At 43.3% G+C, this 13,791-nt stretch overlaps 1 protein-coding gene across 5 annotated transcripts in view; it reads right to left on the bottom strand.

Moving 5' to 3' along the window:
* The window catches only part of PROM1 (prominin 1), a 113,596-nt gene that overhangs the window by 14,705 nt on the left and 85,100 nt on the right, over positions 1-13,791 (bottom strand). For all 5 annotated transcript variants that reach the window (XM_082462414.1, XM_082462413.1, XM_082462412.1 and 2 more), the window contains 4 exons: positions 11,745-11,904; positions 9,206-9,358; positions 3,031-3,154; positions 1,349-1,452 (listed from right to left, as the gene is read on the bottom strand). In XM_082462414.1, the coding sequence (XP_082318540.1) occupies positions 1,349-1,452; positions 3,031-3,154; positions 9,206-9,358; positions 11,745-11,904 (541 nt within the window). The remainder of the gene's footprint in view (positions 1-1,348; positions 1,453-3,030; positions 3,155-9,205; positions 9,359-11,744; positions 11,905-13,791) is intronic.

The following is a 13,791-nucleotide window of genomic DNA, read 5'->3' as shown; positions in this document are numbered from 1 at the left end:
GATGGATTAAGTGTGCACAGAAACTCCAATGGATTGAAAATGTCTACCGAGAATATGCTGTTGAGAGGGCTCCTGTGACCCTCTGGGCAAAGCAGAAGACCACAGTTGATGACCAGTGTCTGCCATGGAGGCGAGGTGTGGGGAGGATTGACACCTGTGCTGCTTGTTTGCTGTCTCATGCGCTAGAGGTGACGAGGAGCTGGTGATACTCAGACTACTATTATCATCATCCCTATTGAAGCGACAGGAAGTGGAACTGCCCAAGATCACAAAGGCCCCGGTGGTAGAGCCAGGACTGGAGCCCAGGCAGCCTGACTGTACAGCCTGGATCTCCAACTGCATTGCAATTAGCATGTCTGAGATTTGGACCTGACGAAAGAAATGTTCGCATACTGAGGTCTCGGGAAGTCATTCTGGCTTCTACATGATTTAACTCAAATTTTATGCTAACTAAAACAAGCTGTCTGTGGCCTGTCAAACACACACTGTACAACGGCTTTAATTATGAAAGAAAAGGGTGCATTGACCAGAAGTAGAGAATGTCCATGTAAAAAATAAAGATTAAATATCTCCCTCCCTGGGACATCTATGTTGGTACACCTTCGATGATAAGACTCCCTTCCCAGGTGCCAAGGCCATAGTGACTCACTGTGTATATCCTGATCTGTTTTTTTTTTTTTGAAACCTTTAATGAATGTATCCCTGACTTGTTTAATGTTCTTTGTTCTGACAAGATATAAAACTATTCTGAAAGCCATGGTTCTCTGGAACAATTCCTCAGAGCTATCTGAGAGGCTGTCTCTGGGGCTATAGTCCTCAGTTTGGCTCAAATAAAACTCTTTTCTACTCCTATTATAAACTGTTTATTGATTTTTTCTTTTTTCTTTTTTTTTTTTTTGCCACACCATGGCTTTCGGGATCTTAGTTCCCTGACCAGGGATTAAACCTGGGCCCTGGCAGTGAAAGCGCCGAGTTCTAACCACTGAACCTCCAGGGAATTCCCATGTTTACTGACTATTTCCATCAACAGACCCATCCAATGAATTCTTGTTATATGGCATTTACTTGGGGCAGGGTGATTCTAAAACAAGAATGCATTTTAGGGTCACTGTTACCAGTGAATTCTAGTAATTAAGACAGGGCGGCTTGGGACAGCACCATCCTAAGGCCTAGAAGGCTTTCAGGGAAAGGATTATCTTTTTGGTCTTACTGCTAAGACCAGAGAACAGCTTACTTCTAAAACTGGAAAGCTGACCATTAAAATTAAAGACATGTTGAAAGCAAAATTCTCATTGTAAAAACACAACATTCTAAGTAGCAAAAAAATGCATGATGCAATTATTTATACCTGTAAACTTGTTCAAAAGTGAGATGAATATCTGGTTTGTTAAATACCATGCCAGAGAGATAGTATTTCCAATCCGCATTTAGTAAATATGGCGTGTCCAAAACCTAGAACAAATTAAAAAACTTTTTTTTAAAGACAGTTTTACACTAACATACATGCATATAATAAAATGAATATTCTGTTCAATATACAGTATTTGGGGGATTTTTATATCATGATTTTCCTCATTGATTTTCAACTTAAAACTAGAAAATAATAGTGTGATTGGAATAAAGATATCGACCACTGGATAGCATCAGTAGGAATTATTGAGACTACTTTTTGGGGGGAACATTTCATTTTAGTAAAATAAACACATTAGAAATGGGAGAAAAATAGATAATTTGATTCAGAATATCTAATAGAAAGCCATGAAGCAATAGACCCAGATCTTCACTACTTCCCTCTAGACAAAAGGAATTAAATCTGGCACAATCTTTGACTTCACATTATGTATATTTATGGTGGGCTAATTGGTACATGACTGTATATACACTTACGGAGTGTAAATGGTTTCAAAATATCCTCTATTTTTTAAGAATTCCTTTGTAACAATTTAACACAGCACAAAAGATGATGAAGTCTGGTTTGATGTGTTATTATTATTTTTTATCAAGAGGCCAAATGGAGATAATTTGACAAACTGATGCTCCCGACTTAATTTTCTTCAACCAACTGAGTAAAATACCACCACCACAATTGGTTTATTTTAGCAGTCATTCACCTGATTTTATAACAGATTTGAGGTGAAAAAATATATACAATAAAATAGGAAAACAAATATATTTTTAAAATCAGAATCTAGAGAAAAACACTGGAAAGCCAAAGTTAGAAGACAGACATGTAGATGAAAACTTCCTCATTAATTAATGAAGCTAAACTTGCACCTGGTGCCCTAGAGTGTGAAGTAGTTGGTCTTAGATGGAGAAAGTGAAGCTTGAATTCAATTCCCAACTACCTCGTCAGATTTCCACCAGGGACAACCCTCAGCTATGAGGTGTGTCATTTATCAGTCTCTTTCACTTCAAATTTACGACCCTCAAACCATCTGTGTGGGCAACTGTCATCTGGGAAGTTATGTGAAATGTCAGAAACCTCTTGAGGTATAGAAGGAACCCGGGAACTTATCCTCTGATGTTCTGCATTTGGGAACTACTGCTGAGGAGAATTGTATTCTCCCCAAATATTACAATCAACATTGACGAGCAAGCCTTAATTCCTGGTACTGATTTCACTTACATTAAAAAAAAAAAAAAGAATACAGTTGACCCTTCAACAACATGGGTTTAAACTGCGAGGGTCCACTTATAAGCGCATTTTTTTTGGTAGTAAATACTACAGTACTGCACGGTCCAAGGTTGGTTGAATCCAAGAAAGGAGATATGGAGGAACCATGCATACAGAAGGCTGAATATAAATTGTACACAGATTTTGAGTGCATGGAGGGTCAGCGCCCCTAACTCCCTGTGGTTCAAGGGTCAACTGTACTGCCATATTGTTTTGCTCTGACAAATAGATGGAATCTCAACCTACTGAATACAAACCACCTGCTCATCTTTTTGCTCTCGAAGAAACCCACAAGAAAGGGGAAAATAAAAGTTTTGGCTCAAGCTCTTCACAATGGGCACAAAAACCATGTTTACCTGGAATAACTTTTTGTTTTGGTAAGGTTCACAGACCAGTTTTTCCACATTTCCACCAACAACAAAAGTCAGAACCACGATGGTCATCAATAGCCAACAAAAGAAGAAACTGAATCCAACCCCGCTGGAAAAAAATAGAAATAAAGTTAATAATTCTACAAGGGATTATTCAATATTACCTACTAGTACTTACTCATTCTACCTATTCAGTGTATAAAATGACCTGGAGTCTTCAGCTTTCTGCAGGTTAAACGGGTCGGCCTACCGAGGGGTGCAGACAGGAAGTACCAGGTGCTTGTTTAGGGAACACTCAGGACTGAGTCCCTCGCCTGCTTGCAAGCCCAGCACGGTGGTTCAGACATGGTCTCTGGAGTCATGTGAGTGAACCAAGGCTTTCCAGTGAGGGAGGAGGTTGTAAGGCAGTGTCAATGAAAAAATGTTGCCTGCCCTATCAGTAAACAAAGGATGTTGCAGCCATCAAGCCATCACATTATACCTGCCCCATCAGCGAGCACTGAGGGAACTCAGGATAAAAACAGGATGCCCGCCATCAAGCCGTCAGTTGCTGCAGCCACCTTCCAACGGGGCACCCTGAGGAGACTCAAGATGAGAAAGCACAGGATACTGGCCCCAGATAGCTGAGGTGCAGAGCAAAGGAATGATTTCAGTGAGCCCAGACTCTTCCATCTTCCATACATAGAAAAGTGCTAAATTCCTTAACTTGGGATGTCTGGTTTTCTTTAATGAACAGTCACCTTCTGATGTTCCTACCACCTGGTATTTGTTGCAGAAACTCCTCTGTCTCCGGGCTCCTCCCTTACCTCTATGGAGCACTCCCTCAGAGCGATCTGAGAGGCTGCCTCCTGGGCTTAAGTCCTCAGTTTTGTCTGCCAAATAAAACATAATTCTCAGCTTTCAGGTTGTGCACTTTTTTCAGTTGACAGTAGGAAATGTACTCTTGGGAGTCTGACGGGGCTGACGTAGCTCTGCATCCAGAGAGACGGCAGAGAACGAGCAGTGAACGGCAGCTCGAGAGGCGGGTAGGGGCGAGCTGGGTGGGGCGTGGGGGATGCAGGGAGGGAAAGCTATTGAAGGCCTTTAAGCACCGGAGGAACACACCCCCATTTCTCTCTGAAGAAAAGCCCTCTTGCCAGAGCGTGAAGGATGGAGGGACAGGTGCCCATGTGGAGAAGGATGCCACCAATGAGGCTGCTTCTAGCCCCGGATGGTGGCCTGGTGCAGCTGGCGGTGGTGGAGGGGAGCCAGCGGGTGAAAGAGGTGTGACCTGGGAGGCAGATGCAGCAGGACATCGTGAAGACGTGCACTGGAGGTGAAGGAAAGGGAGGGCAAGGGGCGCCAGGGCTTGTCAGCAGCAGGGACAGGGAGGGCAGAGAAGATCGGCTTCTGGTCACTTTGCCCCGGAGACATCTCGGAGGACATGCTGTGGAGGGGTCCGCCAGGTGTTTGGAGCGCAGATGCCTGGGTTACAGACCTACTTTAGCGAGTCAGTGGCTTAGAAATGATGATTGATCCCTGGGGCTGGGGTTGGAGGGAGAAGCAGCCTAGGACTGGGCCTGGGGGACCTCACCATTTGGAGAACAGGTGGTGGAGAGACAGTCAGCAAACGAGACCAAGATGAAGGGTCAGGGAGGTGGGAAGGAGACCACGAGGGTGTGAGGTCACTGATGGGGTATGAAGGAGTGTTTGCAGAAGGAGTGGCGGCTGTTCCAGTCACTGCTGTGAGGACACAGTCGAGAAGGACTCGAAGAAGTCCACTGTATTGGAGACACAGAAGTCACTGCTGACCTGAAAGTGGCAGGCAACGAAGTCACCGTGGTGCAGGCTGGGCAGGAGGTGGGAAACCAGGAGATGGGCAGCAGGCACAGATCTTTATTTCGAGACGTCTGTGCAGAGAGTGGAGTTAGATGGAAGAAGCGGTGTTGGTAGGGGTTTTCTGTTTTGGTTTTTAAGGAGGGGAAAGAACAGAACATGTTCAAGTGTTGAGAAGAAAGTCTAGGAGAGGAGAAGAGAATGGAGATGCACGAGAAAGAAGGGAGGCTTTGTTCCATCCTCGGGATGGTGGGTGGGGATGGGCTGAGAGCACAGCGGGGGTGCTGGGTAGCGGGGGAGCCTAGATGGGAGAGACCCTTCTGCCTCTGGCTTCCCATGCGTGTGAGCACAGGTGCCTTCAGAGGTTTGGGGGTGGCAAGTTTATGATGGCTTCTATTTTCTCCGTGAAGAGAAAGGTAAACCCATCAGCTAAGAGAAGAGGAAAATATGGAGGATGGATGTATCAGAGTGGAAAGACCATCGCAGAATAAAGGAAGGGAGGGAGGGAGAAAAGAAGGAACTTGCAGGGTTGTGGAGGGTCCATGTGAGGTGGGGAATCAAAATTCTGTAGGGATCCTAATGTGCTCTGCCGTATGACTTTTCTCTAGCAGTGCTCAGTGGCCCCGGTGGAGACACAGAGGGAGCAAACTCTTAAATCAGTCTAGATGGAATAGCCAAACCCTATACCATCGCTGGTGCACACCGGGAAGGACCCTAGGAAGCGTGCAGGCTGATGCTCTCAATCACAACAGTGCTCCCAAAGGGCACGACTCCCCCAGTGCAAATGCTCAAGGCATAATTAGAAACAGCTGCATGGCTCCTCTGACATAAACAGCAAGGTATGTTTGCTGGTGGGGCCCTAAGTCCCTTTGGACCTTCTCAGACCGACAGGGCTACTGCGTTAGGGAAAGTGTGAAGAAGGGGAAGGTGTGTGAAGGCTCTGCCAGGCACCAGGGTTCTAACTGTGGGCATCAGAGGGTGTGTGTGTGTGTGTGTTAGTTACACAAATAATCAAAACCTCTGAGAGAACACTTCACTTCAAAACAACCCCACTACTCTAAACAGCATGCTGTTAACACTTCCAGCCTTTGTTTTCTAAACATGCATGTATTAAGAGGGAGGAGATATGGGGATGTATGTATATGTAGAGCTGATTCACTTTGTGATACAGCAGAAACTAACACACCGTTGTAAAGCAATTATACTCCAGTAAAGATGTTAAAAAAAAATGCGTGTATTCAGGTCAGGAATAGGCATGCAATTGCCCAGGGCCTGTTTTTGTAAGATCAGTGGGATAAGAACGGCTGGTGTGCTTAAAGTGTTGTAAAGGAGGAGGAGGAGAACAGCTAGAAGAAGAAAAAACAAGAACAAGAATGATAATACCCAACGAAGACTGTATGTGATCATCAGAACCTAAAATATTGATTATCTGGACCTTTCTAGAAAAAGTCTGCCGACTCCTGATCCACACGGTTATAATAACAACACGTGCATAATTTTGTGGGCCCTTGTCGAACATCTTAGAAACTTTCGTCAGCCACCCAGGACAGCCAACCTCTCTATCCTTTCAGCGGCCACATAATCTACTCCAGCCTCCGAAGTAGCTGACATGTGTGTCACTTCGAATGCCTCACTATTACCACTAACACCACAAAAACACGTCTCTGCTCAAAATGCTTTTCCCATAGTTTGGTCTACTGCCTCAAAATAAATTCCCTAAAATGGGAATGACCTGCTATAGCCTGACAAACTGCTCTCTGAAATATCTATAACCACTGAAACTGCCACCAGCCGTATGTAATATGCCCATGGCAACACGTGATCTTAGTTTTTCTTCAGAGGTCTCGATAATCTGGGCATTGTTTTCAAGAGCTAAAATTGGAAGTTTTATAATGGTCTTTTGTACGACAGGTTGTTTTCTGGTTGCCTTAATTAGGTCTCCTTATCTCTGGGGAAACCATCCACATCCCCCCTGCCGATGCACGTTCACCACTGCATCCTATTCAGCCCCTAAAATGCTCCCTGGACCCTCAGAAGACACAGGATAGGAGCCAGGACTCTGCTTCCCTCCTTCCAGGTCTTTCACTAGGATCTTCTTGGGAGGCAAGGATTCTTGCTTGGTTGTTAAAGAGACCATACTCTTGATTGGATAACGTCATCGTTTCTAAAGAGCAGGTGGTGTTTTGGTTGAAGCTGAACTAAATATACTCTTTCTCATTTCTACAAGCAAGTAAACAATTATAAAGAAGAAACGGCATTCTTCTAGTTAGTCTGATTAGTCTATCCAGTTGTTTACCAGATGTCTCAAGAGGGAGATGGAGAATTCTGCTAAGCGTAGCAAAGCATGCCATGACGAGTGGTAGGCTTCAACAGCACAGAAATCTCAGCCTGCAGACCTCGCAAAATGCATCCGACAGAAACTTATAGTTACCAGCCTATTCCCTACTGCTGAGATAAATCCTACGGCTCCTAAGCCATAGATTTCCATGTGACTTTAACCCTTTAGAGATTCCTTAATCTGCAGAAGTGAGTATTGCAGCCAAACTGAAGTTGCTCTTAGTCTCCACCAATTTACTCATGACTCTCCTATTTTTAATTTTTTTTCTTTGAAGCTAGATATCACATTTTTTGGTTTCATCCCTAAAAGTGGAATAGAATTTTATGAAACTTGTACCTTTTCAGAGCAAGTTACGCCCTCCTTTCAAATAATGAAATAGATGTAATACATAAATGTATGTAATAAATAAATTCACCATCAAAACACTGACAAAACAGCCAAGTGTCAGGATTATTAAATTCTGAACATTAAATTAATTTTCTGTCTGTAGTTGTGTACATTGAAACAAAAAGGCTGGGCACATATACTCTTCCTTGCTAGCTTAATTTCTTAAGTTTAGGTATGTAAGCAAATAGGCTTTTCCATGTGTGGAGTTCTGTCCAATTTTGTCCAATTCTGGCAGACTCCCATGTCATTAGCTTTAAGGTTATTTTTAAAACTCACTTAAAAAAACACACACACACAAATGAACCTATCTACGAAACAGAAAGACTCACAGACATAGAGAACAGGCTTGTGGTTGCCAAGGGGGAGTTGGGGAGGGAGAGGGAGGGACTGGGAGTTTTGGGGTTAGTAGATGCAAATTACTACATTTAGAATGGATAAACAACAAGGTCCTACTGTATACATAGGGAACTATATTCAATATCCTGTGATAAAGCATAATGGAAAAGAATATAAAAAAAGAATGTATATATGTGTATAACTGAGTCACTTTGCTGTACAGCAGAAATTAACACAAATTGTAAATTAACTATACTTCAATTAAAAAAAAGAAACTCATGTGCCTGTATTAATGTTAATAAAGTGTACTATAGTGGAGCCTGAAGGTTTAAGGAAAAGGCCTTAGAATCACAACTCATAAGCAGCATGATTATTATAGTGACCCAAAGTTTAAAAAAGCAAGTTAATGCATGTCACTAGTGACATAAACAAAGAAATGGCTGTGGTTTTGATTCTCTATTGCCCAAAGGACTTCTTCCAAATCTTTACACACCCCTCGAGCCCCATCACACCCCTCGCCGCTGATTCTCCACGAAGCTTATCAGAAAAGAGAATATCGAGTTGGAACTCACACAGATTCCCCTCTAGGGAGTATTTGAAGCTTTTACCCCTGGTTACTGGTTTACATTACTGGCTCCATCTCCAGTTCCACCCAGCTCATGCCCCCTCTGCTTTGTTATACCCTATAAAGGTTTTTTTTTTTTTTCCCCAAAAATATGAACGTGGATATGAATGTAATTGAAATGGGGATAACTGCTCCAGTCCACTGCAGGCTTACCACTCGCTGGTACTTCACACCTGATCGCATCACGAATGTAGGCTACTTGTCTAACTCCAATGGTGCCAGGTAGGCAACCTCTGTTCTAAATCAAGTTTCAGAGTGAACAATGTCTGTCTGCCAGGTCAATATTCAGCAAGTATCGTGAATGAATGGATGAATGGATGGATGGATGGATGGATGGATGGATGGATGGATAGATACGCAGATACATAGATATAGGGAAAAACAATGAGAATTAAGAAAGCAAACTTGGAAATAATTTCCCTGATAGCTGCTTTAAAGAGCTATGAGCTTTTAAGCTTGTCAATCAAAGTGCAACCAATCTAGAGTTTCCTTTACTTTTCATGCTTAATGGAATTTCCCAGACTGATGAAAGTACAGTCACACCAGCCCGCCTACGTCACTGGAACCCAGACTGCTTGACCCAGAGACCACCGGGTCCCTGTCACACCAGAGTTACCTCCGTGCATCCCCCCACACGGCAAGGAAGAGCCAACACTCACACCATGAGGAAGATGCCTCCAGTGTTTGAGACGCAGCCTCGTCTGGTTGGGGTGGCATTCTGGTTGTAGCCGTACGTGCCACACAATAAGCCCAGGCAATAAAAAATCACTATGAGGGTCAGTAAACAGCAGACGACCAAGGAACCCAGCCACCTGGTGGAGCAAACACAGTGTTAGCAAACGTAAGAGGTGACATCATCACAACACAAAAGCTGCTAAACCTGGGCTGGAGTGGTTGAAAAACCCTTGGCAATCAAATATCAGATTCCTCTGTTAATTCCTCAGAGGGTGAGAGTGCTGTGAAAAGACCCCTTTTCACCCCTAGTCCTCCAATCCAACCAAGACAGTGTTTATCTTGGTTTCAAAGAGCTCTCAGTGGTCATGGGATTGTCGTTTCTTTCCTTTGCTTTATCTCCACAGGGCCCAGAAGCAGGGTTGACTCAACCTCTCCAAGGCTACCGATAACCATGCCCCTTAAGGTTTGTAAGTTCTTTCAAGGTTCCTGAGGCTGTAAGTGCTTATTATAATGATGATGAGATGGAGACAGATCATGATTAGACAATAGATAAGGAAATTCGGGTCTCCTTCCTCTGGTCTTTTATCTAAAATGTTTTGTGGTTGCAGGAATATATGGGGGTGGGGTGGGGAGTGAATTGTGTTCTTTACTGAGCCAGACACTCTCTATGTGATGAGTGCATTGAATATTTTAGAATTCTAGGAGCATCCTAAATCAGACGCCTGCAGAATGCAAGTCTCGATTTTGTAATCGTCCTGTGAGATGTTCCAGAATGGATCCTCAATTAGGTCTTACTGGCATTCCCGGAATGTACATCAAACTTTTCCAGCAACCCAGGAGCATTCAAGGGTAGAAATGCTTCCCAACCTTTAAAACACTATAAAACAAAGAATTTACTTATGCGACAAAAGCTGTCACTACAGTTTTTCATTCAATTAAGAACAAACTCGTGTAAAACAGTTAGCTAGTGGGACACAGCAGCATAACACAGGGAGATCAGCTCGGTGCTTTGTAACAACCTAGAGGGGCGGGATAGGGAGGGCGGGAGGGAGGCTCAAGAAGGAAGGGATATGGGGATATATGTATGCATAAGGCTGATTCACTTTGTTGTACAACAGAAATTAACACAGTATTGTGAAGCAATTATACCCCAATAAAGATCTATTAAAAAAAAAAAACAACTCGGTAATTATAATAACCACCTGCACCCATTCTGTGACTTTTTGTTCCAGATACTGAGGACACAAAATTAAATAAGCCATGGAACCTGGCCTCAGAAATCCTTTACAGTTAATGCAAACCTCATCTGCTTCATTAAATTTCTTTTTAAAATAAACTTACAGTCTCAGGGCAGGGGAAGGTGGAAGGAAGGGGGAGCTGGTATGTAGACAGATCACCGTACCATTCTTTTCATCTGTGAAAAGTCTGACCTCTGAGATTGTAAGTTCATTGGGAAAGGGTCTGTCTTATGTTTGTTCCGACACCTGCTGGGGTGGCCAAGCCACACAGTAGGAAATGGCATATTGATAATTAAGGGCATAGTCAGGTGGGAGTTGAAAAATCACTTCACCTCCCTGAGCCTCTAAGAAACAGGATTATAAACAGAACACAACCCAGGAGATTTTTCTGAGTATTAAATGAGATGCCATTTGGACAGCACGTGGCAGGCACATTGTGACTCTTCCCTAAAGGCTAGCAATTATTGTTATTATTTTATTATTTATCTTGTGTTCTTGCATAATAAATAACCTGAACAGGAATGGGAGTGTCCAGAATCTCCGTGGGTTTGAGTAGTAGGAATACTTCCAGTGGGCGGTGGTGGGGCTGAGCCTTTCAGAGAGGAGAGTACATCTTACATCTCACATGATCCTGGAAATGCCTCGAGTCTCTAAGTCCTGTCTTCCCTAGCGCTCTTGTCTGAGATCTATGTCCACCATCATCTCCCAAGGCCAAACCCTACCACTAGCATTTTTCTAAAGGGCAAAGAGCTGGGAACGACAGCAGCTTCACACAGTTCACTGGTTTCAAGGATGCTCTTTCTGTAAGAACCAACCTCTACATATTTCTTTTATAAACCAACAAAAAGAAAAATATTATCCCAATGCCCTTTTTTAATTCCTTTTAAGTTTTAAAATCCTGTTACATACCTTAGATAATTATAACCAAGATTTCGGAAGCCACGGATGACATCAAAATTGCAAATAATTGACTATTTGGCTCAAGAACTTTCAGTCCTCAATTAAAAAAACAAAAAAAAAAATGGAACGCTTCATGAATTTGCATGCCATCCTTTCGCAGCAGCCAAGCTAGTCTTCTCGGTATAGTTACAATTTTAGTATACATGCTACCGAAGTGAACACTTCAATTTTTTTAATGAACATAAACTAGAGTGAATACATACCACATTATGGCCTCTTTGTACAATTTGCTCTCATAAGATTATCCTGGTTATATTGTCAAATTTTTCTCTCGTTCCATAGCAAGTTTCACTCTTTAGCGTACCAGCTCAAAGGAGGCACTCACCTGTATGAATCATATTCTTCCAAAGTGGGTAAATGGCGGTGGATGTAATTTTCCGTGTCGTTAAGGTAACGAATGAAATTTGACAGCTTATCCTGAATAGGAATATTTTTGCTTATATTTTTGATGTCAGAACCAATGGAATCCAAGGTCATTTTGACATCTGAAAACAAAGATGCCTCAGTTATGCATTTTCAAACCTAGAGGAGACAAGAAACTTTATCTCGGAACTCAAGTGAAAAGCTTGAAATGCTTTTAGTTTTTCCCATGTTATGTATGTGTTTAAAATATGAAAACGTTCTACAACAAGCATGAATGTAGCTAAGCCCATCAAAAAGCAATTACTTAACAAAAGAGCAAGCTATGAGAGCTAACTTAAATGATATGGTGCTGAAATCAAGCCAGAGTTTTCTTCTACTTATTTCACTAAAAAAAGAAAAAAATGGATCGGGTGATTAAAATGTACTGTGTGCCAGTACAATGGACCAGGCACTTTTATAAATGTTAACCCATTTCTTATTCCCATTTCACTGACGGTGATGTGGAGGCTCACAGGGGTTAAATCACTTGCCCATATGTCTCTTTTTCAGAAAGCACTAGAAATGGGATGAAAACTCGGGTTTATCTAACTGTAAAGCTTCTGTTAAATGATTTTGCAAAAATAATTTAATAATATAACAATTCCTCCATCTATGAAATGGTACTCAGGAACACAGTAATTCTCCAGGACCAATTTTTTGAACAAGTGACCCCAGGTGACACTATTGTTAAAATTTTATTTGACTCATACAAATTGAGACCTGTTAAAGCACACCTGTGTCTCTTACATGCAAAAAGCAATAGTATTCCCAGCGGTCAAATAGTTTCTATTAATATCTACCCTAATCTTTCAGAGAGGAGGTAAGTTCCAGTTTTCTGGACAGTGTCTGACCATCAAGGCAGGTCCTGGGATCAAAGCCACCAGGGGTGGGAGCTGTCACGTGGTCCAACACTCACACCTGATCTGAAGGTGGCCTTATCCACTGTGATTCTTGACAGGGACATACCAAAAACATACTAATTGGTTCAAGGTCCACTGATCCTGAAAGGCGGATAAATGTCTCTCCAGCAGCAGAAACAAGATTGGCAGAGCTCACAATGCGATCCCAGGGCTCCCAGCGAACTTAAGGGAGGTGGTAGCCTCAGCCCAAAAGGAAATTACACAACAATGGTGGGAATTCTTTTTCAAAGCCTGTGGTTCACATGGAGAGCTCATAGGAGGAGAGCTCACAGTGGCTCGATGTCTCCTCCAAATGGCTCGCGTGCCACAAGACCCAAGGACCCTCCACGAGGTAACTCTGCAGGTCTCTTTTTTAACCTTGGGAATTCTGGGGGTTTGAGAGATGTGGTATGTAGACGTCCCCTCTCCTACGCACAGTTTCCTCAACTCAGAATCGGGCCCCTTCTGCTTCTCAGGCTGTGCTGCCCTCCTACACTCCACAGCCTTGGTGGGTCTGTAAGGGGCTGGTGCCTCCTTCAGGCCTCCGTTTGGATGTCGCTTCCTCCAGGAAGCCTTCTGCTACCCTCTCCCCACCTCGGATCCCTTGCACACACCTCACCAGGTTCCCAGAGGGTGATAAAGGGCACCTGTATCCACGCCCTGCTGAAGGGTAGGCAGGGGTCGTGCCTTCTTTATCTACCATCCCCAGAGCCCAGCAGTGCCTGGCACACAGCAGGCACTCAAAATATGTGTGCAGGGTAGGACCTAATGCCCAAAACATGGGAGCTAAGGGTTATTGGTTTTGGAAAGACATAAAAACCAGCACGTGGTCTTCAGTCTGATGGAGTGGCACTTGCTTAGATTCAGGAAAACTCTGGCTCGTGTTTATGTGATGACAGTGTATACACCCGGCCTCACTCATGCGAACTGCAAGCCTCACTTGGCCAGACTTACAAGGGAGGGCTGCATGTATTGGCAGAAGAGGTCCAGAAAGGGGAAACAAAAAAAGTAAACACAGAGATTAGTAAGCAGGTGGCTATCAGATGTACAGCGTGGGTTAGCCCTCAGATG

This window comes from Balaenoptera physalus, assembly GCF_965194825.1.
Source record: "Balaenoptera physalus genome assembly, chromosome: 5".
Classification (NCBI taxonomy): Eukaryota; Metazoa; Chordata; class Mammalia; order Artiodactyla; family Balaenopteridae; genus Balaenoptera; species Balaenoptera physalus.
Note: the sequence above shows the minus strand (reverse complement) of the source record. Positions and strands in the feature narration are given on the sequence as shown.